A 25,059-nucleotide genomic window follows, 5' to 3' on the forward strand; every position below is an offset into this window, starting at 1 on the left:
GATGTGCGTAAGATTCCTGACATGTTTCATACAGATGTCATGGCCTTGTCATATCAAAAAAAAAAAAGATGCTTTTGTCTTTTCTGCTGGGTGCCAGTGTGGCAAATGGCAGGTACCCAGGAAATGCTGAGCAGTAAGCAGTAGATACAGTTCAGCAATGAATGAGCTTCTTGGCCTAATGTTGTTACCTGCTCAGGATATTTGTATTTCATTATAGCCGCCACTGGGAAGCCTGTTTGATTTCGAACAGCTTTCAAGCAAGAACAAGTTGCAACGTCTGCATTTCCACTGTGAGCACAATGAAGGACAAAACAAGTTAAAACCTGCTTGGCCAAAGGTGAGACTGTCACCCACGTGAAGGGGAGGGAAGTGTATGAATCAGTTACAGGGAAAGGGAAGGTGCAAATTGAAGTGATGATCTCCCTCCCATTGCAAAAGGGATACTTTAAGCGCTGAGTATCAGGAGCGTGGCTGGTGAAGCTGAGTGAAGGAGCTGGGGAAGGCCAGCTCCTCCCCCAGAGTGGAAGGCTGGACCTGGTGATTAACTCCCCAGCGGAGGAGTGGAGCTCATGCTGAATTCTGAAGGAACCTGTTGGGAGGTTCAGCTCAGGAGAGCAAGAGAAGGTCAGGAAAGTCCTGGAATCTGTCAGAGGACTTGTCCAACTGGAGAGGCACTTCTCAGCATCAACAACTCTGGTAATGTTCAACTACCTAGCAGTAGAAGCAAGGCCCCAGTTCCACCGTACCTACGGGGGCCAGCAAGGAGCATCTGGTCCACTGAAGACCCGTCTAGAGCAGCTGAAGAAGCCATGGTGGAGAGAGCCCATCACTCCGCTGGTGCTCCAGCATAGTGAAACAGCTAGACTCGCCATAGATGCCTTTCTTGAGCAGGGGGAACATGGATACCTGAATGCCGTTGCCGAGGAACGGGAGCTGCCTTTTCTTTCCACCTTGGACATGGAATATATAAACCATCAGAGAAGCCATACCTTTCCAGAACCCAATGCCTCAAAAAACAGAGATGCCAACTGTGCTGACATGGACACTGGAGATGAGTCCTCCCTCTACTCTGAGCTAACATCTGGCACCTACTTTCCACTTATGTCTGATGTGCACCCCCCAGAGCTGGAGCTGGGGTGGCCAGGGATGCCATACTTCACAACATCAGGGCAGACTAGAGCCACTGTGGTTTTCCAAAGAAACAAGGCTAACAGCATTAAGGATCTGCTTCGGTCCCTGATCAGCCGGGCACGAACGGTACGTACAGAGCTGTGTCCTTGAGTGGGGGCTTGTACCACAGCTCCTGTGTGGTTGTGGCCACAACAGTGGCAAGCTGTTGTTTCTGTTGTTTCTAGATGTCTGTCATGATGTGATTACTCTTTTTTTCTAGCAGATCTGTAAGCATTCCTGCACTTTTCTGTTCTTGTAACTTCTTTCCGTGCAGGATTTCATGTCATATGGGCAGTGCCCTTTAAGACGCTCTGCATCTCTATTTGCATGTAGGCAGAGTATGGCACCAGGGCCCAGAGCAAGTGGCAGGGTGCGCAGCATTAACGCTTAAGTGATCTAAGCCAGCAAGCGTGCACCATCAGAGCTGCTCTGCCCTCCCCAGGGAGCTTGTGTGGCCAGGGCTCGTCTTGAACCATGGGCCTCATGGTTGTCATGACCCATGCTTAAGCTTGGGTTGAGGCAAGAGAATTGCACTGATGAGCTGCTGGGGGAAAACACTGGATCTGAGTTAACATTGAGCATGTCAGATTTGCAGTAGTTTAGACAACATCACCGTAGCTTCTAGCCATGATGTCTGTGCCCGAGTTTGAATAAAATGCACCCGTTTTTGCCCTGTCATGCACTTTTTGCTGTATGTGGATTGCCAGGTTTCAGGCATAATAAAGACTGGACAATGTTTGCCTCTTAAGCACAATCCTTTGTGGTTTTGGTCACTAAATTATGCTGTTTTTTTCTTTTACTTTGCTATTCTACGATGTACTAGATAAGCAGCTCAGACAGCTGTATCTCAGATACATTTTCAGCTTTTATTACCTTTGTATTCTTTATGGGTCTTTTCATGTTTCCCCCGTTCATTTCCTTTTGCGCCATTTCAATAGCATAGGGTTATTGAGTTAACTTCTAGTGCAAAGTTCACTTTTAATCAGTCAACTCCTGGGCAGTTTCTCTTATCACTTTTAGTAGTTTCTTTAACTTGACAGTCACTCCTTAAATCTATTACTACGCAGCACAGAAATCAGTCATTAAAGAATTGTTACTCCTGGACTTCAGCTGTGTCAAGAACAAGCCCATTGTCAGATCAGACAAACCAAAGCATCTTCTATCGCCATCCACAAGGCTGAGAAATGTGGTTATGTTGTGCCCTGGAGATCAAACTGGGGCCATACTGCAGCTCATGTTGCTGTGCAGTTTCATAACATAGTTGAACAAACACATATCATTGAATTGAAAGTCAAGCATGGTAGTCAGGTAAATGGGGATCTTTAGGGGTTTTTAAGAGCAAAGACGACCATTTTGCAACATGAACTGTTGCCCAGTTGAAAGCAGCTGTTGCATAATACCTGAATGCACCTTTGTAGGCAAATATGGGAAGTTTTGTGCAGGAAGTAAACCATAAAAATCCTTGTTTATCCCTGCAAGCACCTGATTTATGACATCCCAAACAATCTGACAGGTCCTGTGACACTTGTTGCGTCATTGGAAGAAACAGCAATTAAGGCATAGTTATGGTCAAATGCACAAAGTAAAAGATTCCTGAGGAAACGTTCTCTGGTTGCTCAGCGCAAGTCCCAGGTCTCTAGAGATTATGTTTTAGTCAGCTGGTTTCACCTAGATGCTTTAAGCCACATGAAAAATATCCTACTGCTTTCTCAGTTTGCATGAACTTGCCAATAGCTGCCGAGAGGTTGCACAGGCAACATGCCCTCACAGAGGAGCTTTCTTGTACATCTTGTGCATTGGGAAAGCACAGAGAATTTTCAACCATCTATGTTCAAGCAGGGAGTTTTCATAAAACATTTTTGACTGTGCTGTGTAAAATGGGATAATGAGCTTTACCTTAGTCGTTCATTACTGGTGTTTTAACAGACTTCTTGTTTAGCAGATCTGGCCAGGGCTTCCCCTGATTAACTCTAGGTATGACAGCAGTTCCAGCTAAGTCACACCCACAGTTACACATCTTTAAGTAGTCTACTGAGTCATTTTGCATGTCAGAATATCCAAAATAATATTGCTTGTACAGGTTTTAATGTCAAAAGAGAAACAGAGCATTAAAACATCCTCTGCCTGAAGTGATAAAAGCAACCTGACAGAGAACCACTTGTTTTTCACCTTTGAACTGCTGTTTTTGCAGCACAGTGCCTCAGATGTCTTCTGCAACAGACAGTAAATTCTCCCTGCATCCATTTCTCGTTTTTCTTCTTCTACATGCTTACAACTGAAATAAAAGAGGGGTAGAGAGGCAGTGGGATCTGTGAAAGATACTGAGATGTCCAAATGATTCTTCTGGATCCTGTGGACAGGAACATGTGCATCTTGAAATGTTGTTTGCTGTTTTCTCTTGCGCAGTCATACCAACAACATCAGCTGACATATTTTGGCAAGTATTTTTTTTTGTACTGCCAAATCATCAAAGCAGGCATTTGTTTTAGTGGTACCTTTTGCTAGTGCGGTTTGTCTTTCTACTTTACTATATCTTTACTATATTTAAACAGCTGTCTGAAGGTACATTTTGAGATTTGAGCTTTTTTTTTTTTTTTTTTTCAGACGTAAGAAGATGCAGCACAGCCACACCTTAGCCTTAATTTGTTAACATTATTACAATTTCACTTGTGTTGGATGAGTTCCAAGCTATTTTGAGCTGTTCTTATGCTTTTCTTTCCCCCTTCTTGTGCAACTCTGTCAATGGCTGCATGCCTGTACTTACATGCAATGATAGAAGGGTCTTTGCTGTTCCTCAGGGAAGTAATGCCTTGCTTCCAATGGCAACACTATGGTAATGACCAAAGCCACACTGCTATTGGCAAATACCAGTAAAACAAGCCAGGCTGGTTAGAAACCAGACAGATGGCAACCCCAATGGGATGCTGGTAAGTGCTGTAATTCCCAAAGTGATGACTGCAGTAATTGCTGAATTGTGAGTTTCCAGAAGTGGGTTCAGAAATGTCATGATTTAACCCTACAATGGCAAAGTGTTAATTTTTTAGAACCTGTGGGGCAGCTGTGTCTTTGTGGCATCCAGATTGTCAAGACTGGCTGCAGACTTGGAGGCCATGATTGGCATGAACAGGACATCTCTGTGCCAACCCCAGGCATGCAGTGCCCACCACTGGGGCCAAGGGGCTGAAAGCACTGCACATATATTGCCCGGGTTTATAAGGCCAGATTGACTGAAATGCCTAAGGCTTTTTAAGATGGATTGTCCAGAGCCTGAGTTGGAAATGATATTTACTCAATCTCTGCTTTGGTATAGATCTGTTCAAAGTTATCTTTGAGATAACTTGAAGGTCTTTTCCAACCATACTGATTCCATGATTCTATGATTCTTTACTTTGCAAGAGGACTTTCCTAGGACTTTTCCTCTAGGACTAGAGGAAATGGCTTCAAACGGAAGCATCGGAAGTTCCACAGGAACTTTAGGAAGCATTTCTTCACTGTAAGGGTGCCAGAGCCCTGGAACAGGTTGCCCAGAGAGGTTGTGGAGTCTCCTTCTTTGGAGATCTTTAAAACCCACTTGGACGCAGCCCTGTGCCACGTGCTCTAGGTGACCCTGCGTGAGCAGGGGGGTTGGACTCGATGACCTCTGAGGTCCCTTCCAACCTTGGGCATTCCATGATTCTATGATTCTATGAGGAGGATATGTTGATTTTACTGGCCCTCATGGCTGTCCTGCAGCACACGGGTTTAGTATGAGCAGCCCCCAGCCTGGAGGGATGTCCTGGCAAGGACACCTACCTCTCAAGTGCATGAAGCCATGGCAGGGCATGTTCTGTCCCCTCACCCCATCACGATGCCCTTTGCTGCAAACCGCAGTTCCTGCAAGGCCGCCAGCCTTCCCGCCTCCGTGGCCATCAGCAGCAGTGAGTGCTTGCCAGGTCCGCCACAGCAACCCTACTCTAGCCGCTCCTTGCAGAAGGATCACATGTGAAGAGGCAGTGAGCAGAGCCAGCGCTTCTTCCACCTTTCGATGCTAAGCAAAGACCCACTTTGGAAAACATGAGTGTGAGGATCATGTGGGGCTCCACCCAACTTATGCAAGTGTGAGCCCTGCTGCCTGGGGCGCTGTTCCAGTGCCAATGCCAGAAAGCTACCGTGGGGTTGCCAAGAGATGTGGATCTGCTTGGCAGTGTGCTGTGTCACAGCCTGCGGCATGGAGTGCCACAGGTGACTGCGACCCGTGCTGTCCTGCACAGCCATGCTGGGCCTCATCCTCCCCGTAGCAAGCACCTGGGCCTGTTTTGGTGGTGGTGGTGGGTTTTTTGTTTGTTTGTTTGTTTGTTTTTGACAAAGAAGTCTCCAAGCACTGTCAGAACACCGGTGGATATAAACTCTTGGATATATTCCTTCCATGCATACCTGACATGCATGGCACAGCTAAAACCAGAGGGCCTAGAGCTGAAGGAGCTTCATACCCACTTGACTTTTCAAGTCAAGTTTAGATGGGCTCTGAGGCCAAGTCTGTCCCAGGACTAAGCCTCAGATAAGCTGGGATATTTTGAGGCAAGTGTGACTTGCCTGGGGTCCTGTATAAGGCTTGGCTTTTTTTTTCTTTTCTTTTTTTTTTTTTTTATGCTTCCACATTAGAAAATGGGCAGCCCAGAATTCATTTGGTTAAATTGCTTGGTCTTACAGTCCTTGGTCTTTGGCTGAAAGCTAACAGAGAAAGACATAGTGAAGTCCTGCTCTTTCTATGTGTCACAGCACTAGCTAATGTCTATGGTCCAGCAACAGAGCTGATCTGGGTAGCCAAATACTTTTATCTTGCTGCTCACAGAGCCTCCCTCTCCCAGGAGCTGACTCTGCTTTCCATTTGTGCAAGTAAGTTTCACATGGGACAAGTGCTGGCCAAGTGCATGGGGTGTAGCAAGAACACATGGGAGAGATGCTGTGCCTGCAGTTTCCTCAGCTGTGCGGACAGGAAGAGACAGCTAGGCACCAGCATGGTGGCAGGCACAGCTCCTGTAGGAAGTACCTCACAGGGATGGCCTTTGGGGAAATTTCAGATGGAGCCAAGCAATCTTGCCCATCTGCTAAGAGCTAAATCCACAAGAGAACAGGCCTCTCGGAGAGGAACCTCTGCTGACCCCCCCAAATGCAGGAGGTGTCTTTTGGCAGCGTGTACGCGAAGCACAGGACTGCGAGCCTGTTAAGCAAAGCATAAGGCAAGAGAGCACAGTGAGGCCAGCACAACCCACTGCTCCGCCCAGAGGAAAACATACAGAAGGAGAGCTAATCTCTTCAGCAGGGCCATGGAGGCCAACCTGTGGATATGCAGCAGAGGTGTGAGCTTGTGCCCCCATCCTTGGTTCAGCAATGCTCTGAGCTCCTCTTTTCTGCAACTGGTCAAGGTCAGACCCATAAATCTGATTCAGCCAGTGTCTAGTTTAACGCCTAAACTCCTGCACACTTGCAAGTCAGTCTTACAGCCATTATGAGCATTTAAATTTTTATTCAAAGAGGAACAGCTGAGTAGAAGTGGCACAAGAAAGCTCAGTCTGCAGAGCCCACTCCGCAGGTGTCTCCAGCAGCAGAGATTTGTGGCTATGCTTTAACACAGACAGAAGAGGGAAACCATCAAAAAGATTCTCTCCCCCCCCGCCATAGGCTGCATCATGGGCAGCAGGGAAAAGCTCTGTCATGGATTTTGCGTGCCAGGTATAGTATGGGGCATGTACATTGAGGAGCAGAGTAGAAAGGGCCATTGGAGCTTCACTGAAATGTCAGATCATTTTTATTGGGACATCCTCTACTTGATGCAGAAACTTGAAAGCAAAGATATACAAACAGCTTACAAGTTCCAAACAGTTATTTACTGCTAGACATCATAAGTACTGGGAGTAGCGTACCTGATTAGCAGTTCCAGTATTTTTTCAGCTTTTGAAATGAAGCTAGCCTGTCTGCAGTTCCTGGTTTACTTCACCTTTATCATTCTCCTACCATATTACCCTGCAATCTCAATACCAACTGTTAATGGTTCGAAGTCTAGGTTACCCAACCACTCTGCAAGTACCCTTGAGTAAAGTTTGTGAGGCCTGGCTAGCCATCTGATTCAGCTTTCATAACTGTAGTTTCCTTCTTCAAGATGTGCCCCACCACCAGTATTAAGAGTCATGGCCAACAGGTCACAGCTGTCACTTTCTGGTCAAAATAACATCCTTCTTGCTGTTGTCTTCTGGCAGGGTCCCTCTGTGTGGAAGACTGCGGCAACTTCTCCAGTCACATCTTAATCTTTTTATGGTTGATCTCTTTTGTTCTACTGGCTGCAGGTCATTTGGTCCTTTAAATTTTCTTGTTCTGGGACAACTTACTAGTATTGACACATCTCATGACCTACCTTCCGTTTTCTCATTTTTTTCATTCTAGTTTTTGGAGTTGTAGTTCATTTGGCCGAGATGGTCTCCTACCTTACATCCCATCTCTCTTCCACAATGGACTGTATTACCATTGTTACATTCATTCTCATTCTTTAAAGAATTACTGGTTATCTTTAATAAACTCATTTTTAACCTCCTATCTTGCAGTTCTCCAGAACTGAGACAGAATTTTTTAATAAATTTTTTAAATTTCAGTGTTTTTTATTATTATTCGTACACAGAGGATTGATAACTATTGCTTCATGGTTGCCCTCACTAAGACACTTTAGAATATCTACCTTTTTATGGACAGAGTCAAATGAAGAAGAGCTCTCCCATTAGATATTTCTTCATCTTTTGTATGACAAGCTGTCAAAACTTGTCAATACATCTCAAGGGTATGATGAGCATCTCTGTCCCGCTGTGCTTCTTTGCCAGAAGATGACTGTACAGTTAAAGATTCCTACTTGTCACAAAAACCTGAGTTCTGAATAATTCAGCCCATAGCTCATAATAGATTTCATCCATTTGATCTTTCTGATCCACTGATGTTTGGGAAATCGCCAGTATAACAGCAGCTATGTTCTCTTCCACTTTATTTATGAAGCCGATTTTTTCACCACCTGATGTCATTTCTGCTGTCAAAGCTGATGTCAAAGCTGCTTCCCTTGTTTTTAGAAGGTTGTGGCAGCCAGGGAGGGAGAAGGGTGTTCCTCATACCTATAAAGGGCCAATATCACACTCATCTTCAGCAAGGGCAAGAAGGAGAGACTGGGGAGCTACAGGCCAGTCAGCTTCACCTCACTAAGTTATACCTAGGCACATGAAGAATAAAAAGATGACTGTGAAAGCCAACATGGAATTATGAATGGAAAATTGTTCCTGTCCAACCTGTGTATCTTTGTGATGAGATGACTAGCTGTATGGATGGACATTGTTTACCTTAACTTCAGAAAGAACTTTGACATGGTCTCCCATATTCTTATAGTCAGCTTGATAAGATACAATGTGGATAGCTAGACTACAAAATGTGTGCAAAAATTGACTAGATCACCGAATTAGAAAGTGTGGTGATTAGAGGTTCAAAGTTCAACTAGTGGTATCCCTCAGGGCTCAGTACTCATGCAAATACTGTGTAACTTATTTATTAATGGAGCATGTTAGGAAGAGGCCAAGAGACCTGTTCATTCAGACTGGAGAAGGGGAGATCTCTTTGCTGTTTTCAGACCTCTAATGGAAGTTTACAGAGAAGTATAGATAGAATCTTCTTGGAGATGCAGATCAAGTGTATTAGGGGCAATAGAGACAAACTCGAATCAGAAAAATACTGATTATATTTTAAGAAATTGTTTTTCATGATAAGGATGGTGAGACACTGCCACAAGGACACAGATAGGTTGTGAAAATCTCCATCTTTGTATATATTCAGAATTCAACTGGAGAAGGCATTGAGTACCCTGGTATAACTTTGAAGGTGGATATAATTGTGACATTGGCCTGGTTTTGAGCATGTAAGTATGGGAGGGCCAAATGACCTCCAGAGGTCCCTTACTGCCTGTGTTAGTCAGTGAGTAAGTGTGATTCCCGCAAAGGAATACTGGAACAAAGACAGGTACATACTAGATAGAGATCTCTTCTCCCTTACTTGACTTCTCCCTTCTTGAAGAAATGGTACCCCTTTATATTAAGATGCCAATCAGTCTTTCATAGAGTCATTCTTATATGAACTGAATCATGGTTTTGGTCAATCTGAGGTTCTCCTGTTTGTATTTTGTATAATTACTTAAGGCAATACACGCTTGTTGCCCCACTGATTTTGAAAGTCTGTACACATGCATTACCCTCTCTGCTATTTCTTTCTGTGAATGACAGATTGATGAGACAAGAGGTGGCAGGATGGGCAACAGTTATAGTTCATAGCTATTAAGAGTGATTTTTATCTACCGTGGTGGGGTAATGACTGGAATTTGGAACACAATGTTCCAAATACAGTCATCACTCTTGTCTGTACTTCCCTGAAACGCTCGGGGTTTGATCACTTGATTTACAGTCTGTAGCATAATCCACTTGTTCATGTGATTTCAACAGTCTTTTTTCCATCCATCCTCTATCCCTTTTCTCCTGGCTAGGTGATAGCAATTGTGATGGATCTGTTTACAGACATGGAAATACTGTGTGACCTGCTGGAGGCTTCAAGCAGACGGCATGTACCTGTGTACCTGATCCTGGATGAAGAATACTTGAAGCATTTTATGGAAATGTGCAATAAAATGGCTCTGACTCAAGATAACTTCCCAGTGAGTATTCAGTCATACTTTGTACGTAGTAACTAAGTTTTAGAATAGGTTAAAAAAAAAAGCTGCTGCCCTCTGCCTGGTCCCTAGGACCTCTTGCTCCACCTTATCCCTTTGTCCCAGGCTAAGAGAGCATGACTTTGGCCTGGGAAATCAATGTCTGTCTCTAAGCACAGGCGGGGAAGGAGAGTTCTGTGTTTTGCGGTCCTCATTCCAATTTTAAACTCTAGAAAAATGAGGTCAAGGCAAATGAGACCTTTCTGAAATCTTTGCTGGGCTGCTGCAAATAGGCAGAGATAGAATAGGAAACTTCTCACATGGGCCTGTATTGTATCCTTTCCTTGTCCCCTTGCTATTCCTGACCTAGGACACTGAACTGCAAGACTTAAACTGCTCTTGGTTTGGAACCCTCAGCTTAACTTTGGATTCTGTCCAGAACTGCTGTAGTGAGATAACTTTGTGGGGACGGGAAGCACGGAAGTCCTTGTGAAGTTCTGATGCAAAATCTACCACTTTTCCTCCTGGCCATGGTGCACAACATCAGTGTGAAGCCAAATATTAAAAATGTCATTGTAGGATCTGCTTTTTAAGCTTGTAATTCAGGCTGTGACTGGGGTTTGTGAGGAATTTAGGAAGAGCCTGTTTCGCTAGTCATAGAGATACCTGTTAGCAATAGCACATGGTGCCCTGAGTAGGCAAATAATAAAAACTAATGTGTCAGTGTGACAAGCTCCCTTGGGAACTCCAAGGCTCAGAAGTGCATGCTAGTATCTTTCTAACTACCATATAGCCTTCTGGTTACCATCTACCAAAAGAAGATGTCTTTCGATATCATTTGGCAGTCCTGCGAGACCAGTACTCCTGCTTGTGCTCATTCTCTGTGTGAATAGGATTCCCTAGAGTCATGAGACTGATATTGTCGAGCAACTCTGTTCATAGATTTTCCAGCCTCCTGACTGGGGATCCTTGTAGGTTATTCAGCTATCTCAAAACTATTATTAATTAAATAGGTTATGGAAACATACAAAAACAATGTTTTAAAGCATCAGAATGCATGCACTTACAAATGTCTTAATTTCTCCTCACTCTTAACCTGTCTACACAAAAAGAGTTTTTCTTTTCTCATGTTGGTGCAAATCTGTCCTTTCTTGTTTCTCACAAGCCATACCTATTTCATCCTGCCTTTTCAGATGGTAACTGTTAAACAGAACTATTTCATGCTGTAGCACATTTGCTTTCATAAATAATTGCATCAGTAAATTCAACTGGTGGATCCAGACAAATCTCATTGCTCCCAAAATGTATTTCATTTACTTCTTATCCAAGAGCCTGGTCATTTTTTTTTCATGAAAATTATCATTGCTATACATTCATGGAGATGACTATGTCTCTTTGTTAGATCTGATGTCATCTCTTGTGTTTGAATGACTAGTTAACACTTCCCTCCCCCATTCAGTGACTCATCCACAGGTTTCAATGTGAAATGCCTTTTAGGATGGTGTGTGTCAAGAAACATTAACATGCATGCTTGATATTCACATCTAAATGGAATGAGTACACATATGTTATTCCTGGCTTTCAGTTGAGTCTGGATATGATGGTAATCTCCATTTGGATAAGTGATCACAATTTGGGATTTAGTGGGGAATTTGGAGCAAGTCATCCTCCAGTATGTTGCTTCTAAGAACTTTGTATGAACAAATCCTTCAGCAATGCTTCAAGAATTGACAGTGTTCACAAAAACTCAACTGTTGGATTTTTCAGTTAGCCAGAAAATGAATCTAAGTCAAACGAGACTGATGCTTGTCAGTGTGTCTTTTCTAATCTTGTTTGGAAAGTGCAGGGCCTGGACTGACAAGAGGAAGAAGAGAATGGAAGAAATGAACAAGGCAAGAGAAACTCCCCCAAGAGGTAGTAGGATAAAGAAGAAATACAGGCAAATCTGTGGAATATCCCTGGGGAGGATAGAAAACTCATCCTGGTGAAAATTAGTACTACTGAAACTTTAGCATTGTAAGAAAAAAAATCACATGTTGACTGGCAACAGGATTAGTTGAACAGCTCTCCAAAAATCCAATATATCATGTTCTTTTTCAGCAACATGTTTTGTTTTTTTCATATGATCATAGGAAAATTGAAGCTGGATGGAAGTCAGTAAGTTATCGTTACACCTCCTGCTCAATGCTGTGCCAGCTAGGAGCGCAGACAAAGCTATTCAGGCCCTTACCTGTTCTAATCTTGTCCATGTCTGTGGATGGTGACTGCTCATCTTCTCTGAGTAACCAGTTTCAGTGGGTGACTGTCCTCAAAGAGAAAACTTTCTCCCTTTCCCTCATCTTATGTATCACTCCTGACGGATACTGAAAGCCTCTTTATATAGCCATATATTTTTAGAAATGATCTACAGTGTTCATTTTTTTCATTTTTTTTCTTTTCAAAACAACATTTACACCTAACTTATTAATATTTGCTGGCATTTTTATCTTACAGAAGAAGCATGGTGACAAAATATTTTGGTATGCAAAAGCCAGAAAATACTTTATGTCTTGATGCATCCTACTTTCAGAGTGGAGCTCCACCTTGAGATAATCCATCGTTGATACCTAGGGAATATTCCAGTTTTGTTCAGTGCATAGTCATTTACCAACTCTCCTTTCTTTGATTTCAGAACATGCGCATAAGGTGTCTGAGTGGAGACACGTACTACAGCAAAGCGGGCAAGAAGTTTGCAGGCCGGGTTCTGGAGAAGTTTACTTTGATTGATTGTGACCAAGTTCTTGCTGGTACATACAGGTGAGAAAAAGAAGCAATTACTGCAACGAAGACAGGTGACACCGTGAAAATATTCATTGTCAAAATACTTGTTAAAACACAGCTCTTGTAGCTCTTGTGCTTTTTCTCTCTTTTGCTACAGGATTGAAATTCTTATGAGCATTACTACAAAGCGGCCCTTCCATTTCTGCCTCTTGAACTAAGTTTTATGCTTCATTCTAGACCGCATCCTGAATAGCATCTTTTCTTGCAGATCAAACAATTTAGATTTCTTATTCTGGGAAGCGATCATTTATTGCATCCAAAAAGGTTCTCTCCACAAATCATCCTAGTTAAGCATTAAGTTCGTTTGTGTAAGAGTAAATGAAATCTTTCACGATTACCATCTGTCCTAATTTTGCAGTTTCTCTAATTGCAATTATCATTGTCTAATCAACAGCTTTGTTCTGGTCAGAGGCTCGGGACTACAGTCCTTGTACTTTAATTATTAGTCATGCGTTTCCATATATAAGTCTATCCCACAATATTTCCATGTTGTTGCACATCATATTATCCTTCAAATTCAGTGCAACTCCCCTAACAGCACAAACTGCCGCATTATTTCTGTAACACTGATAGCCTGGAAATATGGTATATCATAGATTTTTCTACCTTCCACCAGGTTTCCCTGGTGGCAAGTCTCTGTCTCTCTTTTCTATCCCCCAGCCAGATATTTGGACTACCAGTGTCTTAACTTGTGTTGAACCTGTCCCAAGCTGTACCTTCTTTTCTGCTCTTACTTCCTCGTCTCTTGGAGTGAAGGTCTCACATAATCAAACTCTAGCACTATAAAACTGAAGTACCTGGCTGCAACTGGTTATGTAGTGTCTCCATAGAATCAATATGCCTTTGGAGGCAACTTAGTCCATCCTGAGACAAGTGTCATTCGGGTGAATGAATCACTTTCTGAAATTATCTATCCATCTTCATTGACTGTAAAGTGAAATTAGATTTATTTCCCTTTAACCAATATCAAGAGAATTGTCTGAAACAGAGATTTGGTTCTCAGGGTCAGTTCCTCCCTCTACTTTTTGGAGCAGTGTTTTGGGCCAGTCATGAGCGTTCTTTCTAGATCTGCATTGAGGAACCTTCTCAAATTTTGGAATTATCAGATGAGAACAACCTTAAATGTGATTCTCTGCCCTCCCAATAAGCATCATGTTCTGGACTATAAGAACCAGTTTTTATGGAATTTTGCTCAATAGTGGACAAAAAAGTTTCCGCAGGAGAAATCTGAGTGTCCTACTAAGTATACCATAGCCTGCTGGTATACCCAATACAGTAAATAGATTATTCTGCCCAAAGGTGGGAAAGCTAGATTGAAAGGATGAGAATAGTTACTGGGGAAAACTAAATATCATTTATCTAGTATCCTGGGATGTTACAGGACAATGTAAGAACAAAGCAGTATCAGATCTTACAGTGCAGCAATCTTGTGCACAAAGATCAGACATTTCTAGACTTCTAGGGCTGTGTGTTGTATGTGCTTCTTTATGCTCAGCCTCCCTTAAAAGACTTTCCTTACATCTGTTTAATTGTTTTTGGTTGTTCTGGTTTTGGTCTCCATAATACCCCCTGGCAATGGGTTATGCAGTTTAATCTCTGTTTTGTGTAAAGAAGTGATCCACTGTATTTACAGTAAGCTTACTGCTAGATAATTATATTTGATGTCCCCAAATTCCCATAACCTGGGAAGAGTACATCACTGATCCCTACTTACTTTCTTGACTGCACCCATGATTTCACTAGCTGTCTTTATAATCCCTCATATGAATCATCTCTTCCCCAGACAAAGTATCCTGGGCAGTTCAGTCATTTCTCCTACAGGTGAGCTACTAGACCTTTAATCATTATTTCCATCTTTTGTGAGAGGTGTTGGCCAGATCTGCATGAAGTGGTCAGTGATACCCACCCCCCCCACTATACTTCAGCCCAAGGGTAACATGATGACTTCTATCTTGTTCTCTGCCCACATTATGGCAGCTCTTAGTCTGTCTGCTTTTTTTTTTTTTTTTTTTTTTTTTTGACTAGTACTAACTATTGAAAAGATTATTCTGTTGAACTGTCCAGGGTGGTCATGACTTCTTAAAGTGATCTGAGACCTCATCATTGTTTTAGACAGTATTACAGTTTTTGCATCAGTTTGCATTTATTGGCATTGATTTTTGCCTGTAATTTTATCTCTCATTCCCCCTATACCATAAGATCCTCTTGCAACTTATTAACCAGCATTCTTTCAAACTGCAAGATAATTTAATAATGTCTCTGACATTAACTGCTTCTACCATTTTCCAGGTCTTTTCTGAATATGTTAAAACACAGAAGTACAAAAATAAGACTTGTGGGATTACAGTGGGTAAATTGAAACAATTACTAGCATTTGTCTCTCAGGTTTAGTAAATTATTATTCTTTGGGAAGCCTTTTGTTTATATTCCACAAGCACTTCTTTAAGAGCACTTGGTGAATGACCTGATCAAAATCTGTTTGAAAATCCAAATGTCCAAAATCAAACAAATCGTATGTATCTTTGTGTTTGCTGTCATCTTCAAAGAGCTGCAGCAGGCTTCTGAGGCATGGCTTCATTCCACAAAAATATGCTGAGTCTTCAACATTATGATTATAGGTATTTATGCATCTAATCATTTTACTCTCTATTTGCTTCTACCAGTTTGTTCAGTATGGAAATAAGACTGGCTAGTTTGTAGTTTTCCAGGAGCTCTTTAAAAGGATTCACATTTACTACTTTCTTTTCCTCTGCTACTATGTCCAGTTTTAAATGATAGGTTATTTACTGGTTAATAATTGGAAAATTGCTGACTTTCACTTTTTGAGGGAAGTTTAATATTTTCCTTTAGTGTACCTTTTAACTATGGTGAGTTTTTGGCGGCTTTTAAATGCCTTTATTTTGATAAGTACATTTGCTCTGAGCTTCTAATACAGACATCTTTAAAGGATCTTCATGCTGCCTTACACTTTTAATATTTTTGGCTAATTTTTTTTATAGCATTCCTCACTTTCTCTTTTAAGTTAAGTATTACTGTTGTAGATTGCTTTGCTTCTTAAAGAGTATTTTACATGAGTACAAGATGGTGATTTTTTCTGCATGGACAAAGAATGTGAACTAATAATAATATTTTCTCCTTTTGTTGGTTTTCTGCTTAGTTTCTCAAAAAAAAAAATCTGTCACTTATAATATCTTGAATGTAGTTGCTGCAGATCTCCTAGTCAGTGCTCCTTTTCTACATGGATATAACTGAATCTCCCTATATTACCCTGCTTTCTGCCTTCACAGCCTCTCAGCTCTTCCTTAGCATGCCTTATTTTGCATCCATATTCTATTCAGAAAGTTCACAAAATAGCCCTAATACTATGTTTTCCCTGTTTGGGAGTGGAGTTTCAGTCCACAGAGAATATATTTCATTTGATGTCCTATTTATGTTATTTACCTTATTTTTCTTCAATGTGTTGTGCCACCGATCCAGCAACTCAACCTCTTATTTGTCTTTTCTGTTTAATTTGTATTTTTAATCGTGCAGTTATGCTGTTCTTTGATTTTCTTTTGCCCGGTAAGTTTCTGTGGTGCCTTCTGTGTCAAAGTCACCAATGTAGCACAGGTATTTTTTTTTATTTTATTCTATTTTTATTTTATTTATTTTATTTATTTTTTTGCTTGGAAGATTTGTAGAGATGCATGTACACCTGTCCTGCTGCTCACAACTGAACCTTTTTAAATGCAACTCTGGATGCTTTTCATTGTTTTTAATTTATTGCTCAAGTTCTATTGATTTCCTTCCTGTCCTTATGTGAGAGTGTGAGTACAGTTTTTATTTTCTTATCCCTAATGCAGAGTGAGCCATCTCAAAGTGTGCCATGTTGTGCCTATAGGAGCTGATCTACTTGTTCTCTCTGTAGACATTTTCCTTGACATATTTTTAGAAGCACTTTCTATTTTCCAAAATACTCTTGGCAAGCTGAAGTCATTTGGATGTATTACTGCCCATGGTAAGAATTAGGCTTATTTTTGGAGAATTTTCTAAGTCTGTGAACCAAGCTCAGTGATTTATAAGCAGTTGCAGGTTGGTTAGTTTAGGTTTAAATTTTTCTGTCTTTGCCTGTCCCTTTTATTTTCCCTGTATTTATTTTTATTTTAAAAATTTTATTTTAAAATTATGTTTCCTCTTAACCAAGCAAAGGACCAAAAAAAAAAAAAAGGAGGTTAAATCTAGGCAGAGGAATAATCTAAAATACTAAGTATAATAGTTATTCTGGGTTCATTCTGGGTAGCAGAAGTGATATGTTTCTTCATGTGCTATTTTAAGGTTAATAGAATGATGAGATGAAGGTATTCACTGACATAGCAGACACTATTATATAAATTACAGGAAAAAAAAAGGTAAAACAACATCTGTTGTAAACCAGGGTGTCAATAGCTGGAAACAACTAGGACAGAGAAGTTTAGTGTGACTGACAGTGGTCACCTGCTCAATGCAGCTATGGGAGGAACTCTAGCATTGGAATGTATCACAGTTTTCCATGGAGACACAGGCAAGAACTGTTGTCAAAAGTGCTCCTGAGATTAACACTTCCATTGAAATACTGCGTGATATTCTTGTCACTTGTGTTAACCCAAGCTGAAGCATCAGGCCATTGGAATATTTTGGCAGAACAGGCTGTGGTGTTTCTCAGACCATGTTTCCAATCTCCTGGGAGATGATGTTTCAACTCCATCTCCCGGCTATAAGCTGAGTTGCAAGTGTTCCTGGAAAATAACTTCTCACAAGTGTCTGAGAGTGAGTTAGGGAAGGAGATGGTCTCTATCCTACAGATTCTCCAGACTCCAGCAATTTGTGCCTTAGGGTTATCCACAGATGTCTATATAAACAATAATCCATTATGGAAAAAATTAGTAGCATGAAAATCCTACTAATTTTTGAACATGTTGTACTCCTAGCCTCCACAGTGCCCTGCAGTGGGGAATTTCACAGCTTGCTTGTTTGTTGTGCAGGGAAGTACCTCTTCTTGTTTATATTGAATCTGTCACTAATTAATTTCACACAATTCCTCATCTTTATACCAGATGATACCAAGAATTAGCATTCCCTAGCTATTTTCCCCATGTAGCTCAAGCAGAAAAAGACCTTTATTGCTTTGTATGATGACTTTTCCTCCCTCTGTCATTGCTTTTCCTGTCCAAGCACAGACAACAGTCTGCAAAGGCATCTGGCCAAGGCCTCCTCATCCACTGTTCCTAGCTAAGCAGTTGTCTCCAGTAAAACAGGTTTAGGCAACAGGGCTGTGTACTGTGTCTTGCCAGGTATTGCCAGAGCTTACCATGTCCGTGATGTTCCTGTTTCATACTGAGGCATAACAGCTTAGTTCTTGTTCCATTCCTCACAAGAACAAGCATCTGATGGCACAGGGCTAGGATGCAGCTGCAGTAATGGTTATAGCAATGGCTGGCAAGGCCACATGAGCATATCATGGTAACCTGCATTATGGCCATGCCTTCATACAAGTTCAGACCTGTCAGGCCCTATACCTTGGAGAGTTTGAATGCTTCCTTCGAGGACCTGTTGTGACCTGAATTGGGCAGGTCCCCATTGGATTGAGTTAAAATAACACTTGGGGTAGGGGAAGAGCCATAGGAGTCTTCACTGGTGGGGACAGTTATTAAGAGCTCTGTATTGCTGGCTGTGAGGAAGCTGTCCTTGGCATAGAAAAGGATAGTTCATGTGCATGAGAGGGAAACGTTGTGTTTGTTTCATGCTTTGCTGTGGAGAGGCAGTAGCCAGATCAGAGGATGTTGAGAGGATCCAGAATTGGAAGCTGGAAGTGACTTGGTCCAGGGAGGGAAGGAACGCATAAGGAAGACCTCTTGTTCGCCTGCTACTGAAAGTGAAGCCAGAGGCCTTAATGGGCAGCTGTTGTGATGTTCTTGCCAGACCACATGAGAGCCAGCCTGAACTAGGAGGGCAAATGTGGCCTCTTGCATAACTACAGTGCTGTAGTGGTGCCAGGCTGGGTTTTGAGGACTGCAGGCATGATCCACATGGCTGGCCAGTGTCCCCATCAGGTTCCCGTTGAGAAGGGCCCTCAGAAGACATTGTGCTGATGCTGGATGGTCGGTTTTAGCTTCCTTTAGAGAGCAGCAAAGGTTATACATACGTGTCATAACTCTCTATGCACAGCCACTTATCCTTGATGGGAAGCATTACCTGGGGCCACCAGTTGGTACTAGTTTTCCAGGATCTTTTGTCCATGGTGGGAAGAGTGGTGACAGAAGCAGCTGAGGCAGCTGCCCCACCCAGCTGACTGACGTGAGCTGTTTCCAAAACTGGACTGATGATTTATCCAAAGCTCCCAGAGCTCCTGTTCACCTGCCTTAGCCTGATGCCTCTGATGAATGGTGGCTTGCCTAGAAAGAATCCCTCTAGAGAGCTTTGCAGGCTGGAGACTGGAGAGAGCACCACAGGCTACTTGGTAGAAAACGTGTTGGCTGAAGAAGTATCAGGACTAGCAGCAGTGCTGTCATGGGAGCCAGGATGTCTCTAGGATAGATTTCTTTGGTAATGTAGATATTGGCTACATGAAATCTCCCTTCTCCGGATGTTTGTATTTCCTTGAAATAAGCTGCATAGCTTTCATAGAATCATAGAATGCCCAAGGTTGGAAGGGAACTCGGAAGTCATCAAGTCCAACCTCCCTGCACACAGGGTCACCTAGAGCATGTGGCACAGGACTGCATCCAAGCAGGTTTTAAAGATCTCCACAGAAGGAGACTCCACAACCTCATGGGCAACCTGTTCCAGGGCTCTGTCACCCTCACTGTCAAATTTTTTCTTAAGTTCCTATGGAACTTCCGATGCTTCAGATTGTAGCCTCTAGTCCTATTGCTGTCCACTACTGAAAAGAGGCCAGCCCCCTCCTCCTCCCTCCCTCCCTTGAGGTATTTCTAGGCACTGATCAGGTCCCTCCTCAGCCTTCTCTTCTTCAGGCTGAACAGGCCCAGCTCTCTCAGCCTTTCCCGATAAGGCAGATGTTCCAGGTCCCTGATCAACCTTGTAGCCCTGCGCTGGACTCTCTCCAGCAGCTCCTCATCCCTCTTGTACTGGGGAGCCCAAAATTGGACACAATACTCCAGATGTGGCCTCACCAGAGCTGAGTAGAGGGGCAGGATTCCCTCTCTCAACCTGCTGGAGACGCTCTTCTTAATGCACCCCAGGATCCTATTGGCCTTCTCGGCCACCAGGGCACACTGCTGCCTCATGGTCATCTTGTCATCCACCACGACGCCCAGGTCCCTCTCTGCAGGGCTGCTCTCCAGCAGGTCAACCCCTAATCTGTCCTGGTGTCCAGGGTTATTCCTCCCCAAGTGCAGGACCCTGCACTTGCCCTTGTTGAACTTCATGAGGTTTCTCACCGCCCAGTTGTCTGGGCTGTCCAGGTCCCTCTGGGTGGCAGCACAGCCCTCAGGGCTATCAGCTATTCCTCTTAGTTTGGTATCATCAGCAAACTTGCTGAGCACTCTGTCCCTTCATCCAGGTCGTTGATGAATAAGTCGAACAGAACCACACTGAGGACTGAACCCTGGGGGATACCGCTAACTACAGGCCTCCAACTGGACTCCATGCCACTGATTACCACCCTCTAAACCCAGCCATGGAGCTAATTCCTAATCCACCTCACCGTCCACTCATCTATCCCACAGTTCCCAACCTTGCACAGGAGAATGCTGTGACGGACTGTGTCAAAAGCTTTGCTCAAGTCCAGATAGACAACATTCACCACTCTACCCTCATCTATCCAGCCAGTCACTCTATCATAGAAGGCTGTCAGGTTAGTCAAGCATGATTTCCCCTTGGTGAATCCACACTGACTATTCCTGAGCACCTTCTTGTCCTCCATGTGCTTGGAGAAAACAGCCAGGATGGGCTGCTCCCACTTTTCCAGGGATGGAGGCCTGTAGTTGCCTCGGTCCTCCTTCTTGCCCTTTGCCAGGAGCATCCTGCTCATCCACGCAGGTCTCCTGCCCCCTCTGCCTGACTTCTCACACACAGGGATGCACTCTTTCTGAGCATGGAGGAAATGCCACTTGAAAACTAACCAGCTCTCCTGGGCCCCTCTTCCTTCTAGAGCCCTAGCCCATGGGATCTTTCCAAGCAAGTCTCTGTAGAGGCCAAAGTTGGCCCTCCTGAAGTCCATGGTTACAAGGCCACTTACAGCCCTGTTTCCTCCTCTTTGGATTCTGAGCTTCACCAACTCGTGACTGCTGCAGCCAAGACTACCCCCTCCCTTCACATCTCCAACAAGTCCCTCTCTATTTGTCAGTACCAGGTCCAGTAGCCCATCTCTCCTCGTTGGCTCCTCCACAACTTGTGTCAAAAGTTATTGCCAATGCACTGCAGAAACCTTCAGGACCGTTTGTGCCTCGCTGTGCTGTCATTCCAGTTGATATCAGGGTAGTGGAAATCTCCCATGAGAACAAGTGCCTATGACCTCGAGGCAACTTCCAGCTGTTCTATAGAAGGCCTAATCAACCTCCTCTTCCTACAGGTGGCCTGTAGCAGACACACACCACAGTGTCTCCCACATTATCCTGCCCTTTAACCCTTACCCACAGGCTCTCAGCTCACTTATCATCCACTTCCAGGTCGAGCTCCATGCATTCCAGTTGCGCTCTCACATACAGAGCAACTCCAGCACCTTGCCTTCCCAGCCTGTCCTTCCTAAAGAGCACGTAGTCTTCCATGACAGCACTCCAGTCGTTTGAGCTATCCCACAACGTTTCTGTGATTCCTATGAGGTCATGGTGCTGGGACCGCACACAGATGTCAAGTTCATCCTGCTTATTCCCCATGCTTCACGCATTGGTGTATAGGCATTTCAGAGAGGTAATCGAGCCTGCACGTTTCCCAGGGAGGGTGAAAGAGGACCCTCTATAATCATGTCCTAGCTGTACCTCCTCACTACCACATGCCTGTTGGACGCCCATTGACTTAGGTTGTGTGGAATTGATTGCCCTGTCTGTGTGACACTCCCCTTCCCCCTCCTTGCTTAATTTAAAGCCCTCCTAACGAGGTTGGCCAGTCTTTTGGCAAAGACATGCCTGCCCTTCTTGCTGAAGTGGTTCCCATCGTGTCTCACTAGCTGGTGATCATCAAACAGAGTCCTGTGGTCGTAGAAGCCAAAACCCTGTTGCCAACACCAGCGGTGCGGCCAGTTGCTGATCTCAAATATCCGTCTTCTAAATATCCATCTTCTTTGTGAGAGATGACTTTCCTCTGAAAAACCTACCTTTCCTATTATATAATATTTATATTCCTTACACTGATTATATTATTTAGAAGACTTTCTGCTAATTTATTCAGTTCATTTATGAGACAACAATCTGAAACATCAAAAAAAAACCCCATCTCTCACATTAGCAAGCTTCCAGTCTTCTGCTAACCAAGGCACTTTCAAGTGTGAAATTACACAACATGATTAGTAGTAGACCTGTTTCTTTCTTGAATTTCTTTAGTGTTTCCTGGTACTGCAAAGGGCGAGGAAGTCTCTGAACACTCTTGTTGCATATGCAGGATTGTTAGCCCCAGGGAGTTGATTACTGTTTCTTAAGCTTTTTGCAAAGTATGCTCTGATTTTTGCAAGGACAGACTTTCTGATTTTAATAATTTCTCTTCTTCTGTCATTTAGCCATTCTGAATATCCTTTTTTTTTCTCATAGCCTTCCTTCAAGCTATATGCATTTGTTTTGAGCCTGCAATATGCTGGTTTTGAGTAGTCTTTATTCCAGCCACAAAGAATTTTTCAGACTTTTACTTCTTCATTTTTAGACAATTTTTCTATCCTAACATTAAGCAGAATGGTATTATTTTTTTTCCTTGCTCTTGGGGGCAGGGTGAATGCAGTGTGCAAGTATGCTATTTTCTTCAAAATAACATCATGAACTGTAATAACTGCATACTGTTAGGGGCAAGCCAAGAGCTGCTTTTCCTACAGTAAGTTCCCAAATAGCTGTTTTGTAAAGTATACATCAATGGGTCCTGAAGCATAGCGTCAGCATAATGTCCTGAAATGACATTTACCCTATTTACTTGAGAATATTTGGAGTCTCCCATTATGACTACTCTCCTGCAGTTTCTCTGATTTCATCATATTTTTGCCTTTGTCATTATCTTGTTTTCGCAGCTGATAATGCAGCCCTAATAAGATGCCTCCATCCACAATTGTTTTGTTAGCCCAGTTTGACTATAACAAGAATAACAGAAAAAGTCAATGATTGGGTGACCAGGAGCCTGGGAGCCTACTATATGAGAGGAGTTTTGCTGTTTCATCTAGGAAAATGCAGACTGAGAAGAGGATTGTGGTTACCTTCTACAGATATACAGCGAGGGAGACCTACTTAAGTTAACCATGCCTTGGTATTCTTGATAGAAGAAAAGGAAGGACTGCTGTTATTTTGGCCAGGAACTGCTTGCTGTTTTGCACCTTTCACAAGGCTAGGGGAAATCTACCGTTAATGTACTAATGCCTTCTGCACTCTTGCAGTCAAAGTACAGCATATTTCTTGTTCATACTTTGATACAATTCAGTAAATCAGTGAGCAGAAAAAAATGCTAGTCTTTGATCTACAATTAAATGATCACTTAGGGCTTGTTTTTTAAAATTATGTAATGAGTAATCTCAGACATATGCTTCAGAAAAATTTTAATTTAAGAGAGGCAAGAAATCATTCAAAGAGGCAAGAAATCATTCAAACACTTAAAGCAATGGCAATCGCATCACTCTGTTGACAAATGTTATATGTACTTTATTCCTTTTCTTTTCTTGCAGTTTCACATGGCTTTGCAGCCAAGTCCACACCAGCCTGGCAACCCACTTCCGTGGTCAAATTGTTGCAGACTTTGACAAGGAATTCCGGTACTTGTATGCCGAATCCAAAGCTGTGACCAACTTCTGCATGCCAGATCCTGGGGCACGGCCGTCTTCTCAGAATACCTCGAGGGATGGTGAATTCCTTCTAAAAGCTGCCCAGGCAAATGACACTGAAACCTCCAGCCCCTCAAGCAGCCTCTCAAATGTAAGCATCAGAAGCATAAAAATGTCTCCCTTTCTGAAAAACTCCACCTCCAATGTACAGCACGAAAGGCAAGATTTAAGCTCTGATCATGCTAGTAAAAAGGGCAAGGGAGACACATCTCCGAAGCCTCCTTGCTCTAAGCAACAAGGGGAACTACCAGACTCTCCTTACAGTCTTCCAAATAAATCAGCCCCAGCCGGGCAGCACAAACCGACTCTCTACTCTCTGCCAAGACAGGAGCAGAATTCACAGTCCCCTTCGGAGGGTGCCAATAGTCACAGCACGAGTGAGAACCAGAAGGAGCCCACCCTTACCTCCAGGGACCTGACAGCAGAGAATGACAACAATGTTTATGGGATGGAGAAAAGACAGAGTCCTGGACAAGGAAAATTGGACCTGCTATCTCCATACAACCAGCTAAAACGAGACAAGAAAGGTGTGATTCCTTGCTATGATAAACTCAGCGAGGAAATGCTGATGGAAAAGAACAGTGTGTATGGGGCTGAGAAAAGAATGACTCTTGGGCATAGTAAGCTAGATCTGATCACCAAATACAACAAGTTAAAATCTAAACACATACACAGTCGCTTTGAACTCTGACCTGGTTCTCAGGGCCTTGAGTTTGCCTTTCATCTTGCTTACTAATGGTTGTTTTTCCCTACCAATCATATCTGGTGCTTGAAGTCAAAATGCAGGTGGCAAATTAGTCTTGTTTCTATCAAAAAGTATTTGTGCTATGCTGCAGTCTCCAATATGTGCAGGTCACTGATTGAGGTGGGATTAGCAAATCTGATTTACCTTTGCAACTATGGTGGTAAGTGAAAGAAGAATAAACAAAAATCACATCCACTGCCTTTCACCCCTTTTGAAAATGACCATTCCCCTCAAAGCTCTTTAACTCTACACTGTTTGTCCAGTGACATCTTCAGGATGAATCCAGGTCTTCTTTGCATCCAGCAGCTCCTCTGCAGACTGCCATTTGCTGTGACTGAAATGGCAACTTGGTTAACAATAAAGGAGTTATTCTGGTGGAGAGAGCTGTGTTGGGTCCCTCCGTGGGAGATGGGTGAGCTGAGCTGTGCCGTGCCAGGATGACATGGCGTTGTGTAGCCACACAGCTGCCATCTGGGCACTCATCATGGGTGCATGCGGCTGGCATCTGGGCACACGGGTGGCATCTGCACGGCCATTGGGATATCTGGGCACGCGCGGTGGGTGCGCACAGGTGGCGTCTGGACACACCGGTGAGCTCTGGGCACACGGGTGAGGCCTGCGGCCGGGCAGTGCGCGACA

General features: G+C 43.2%; 1 protein-coding gene across 1 annotated transcript; it reads left to right on the top strand.

The window, feature by feature from the left end:
* Positions 1–569: 569 nt before the first annotated feature.
* Positions 570–24,489, top strand: FAM83C (family with sequence similarity 83 member C). The gene is given in 5 exon segments (XM_026037348.1): positions 570–632; positions 634–1,257; positions 9,710–9,877; positions 12,543–12,667; positions 23,520–24,489. Coding segments are annotated over 5 exon segments (1,827 nt in total). The 3' UTR covers positions 24,367–24,489.
* Positions 24,490–25,059: the final 570 nt, after the last annotated feature.

The sequence above is a fragment of the Nothoprocta perdicaria genome, unplaced genomic scaffold (genome assembly GCF_003342845.1).
Source record: "Nothoprocta perdicaria isolate Ctin4 unplaced genomic scaffold, notPer1 scaffold_196, whole genome shotgun sequence".
In the NCBI taxonomy this organism is placed as follows: Eukaryota; Metazoa; Chordata; class Aves; order Tinamiformes; family Tinamidae; genus Nothoprocta; species Nothoprocta perdicaria.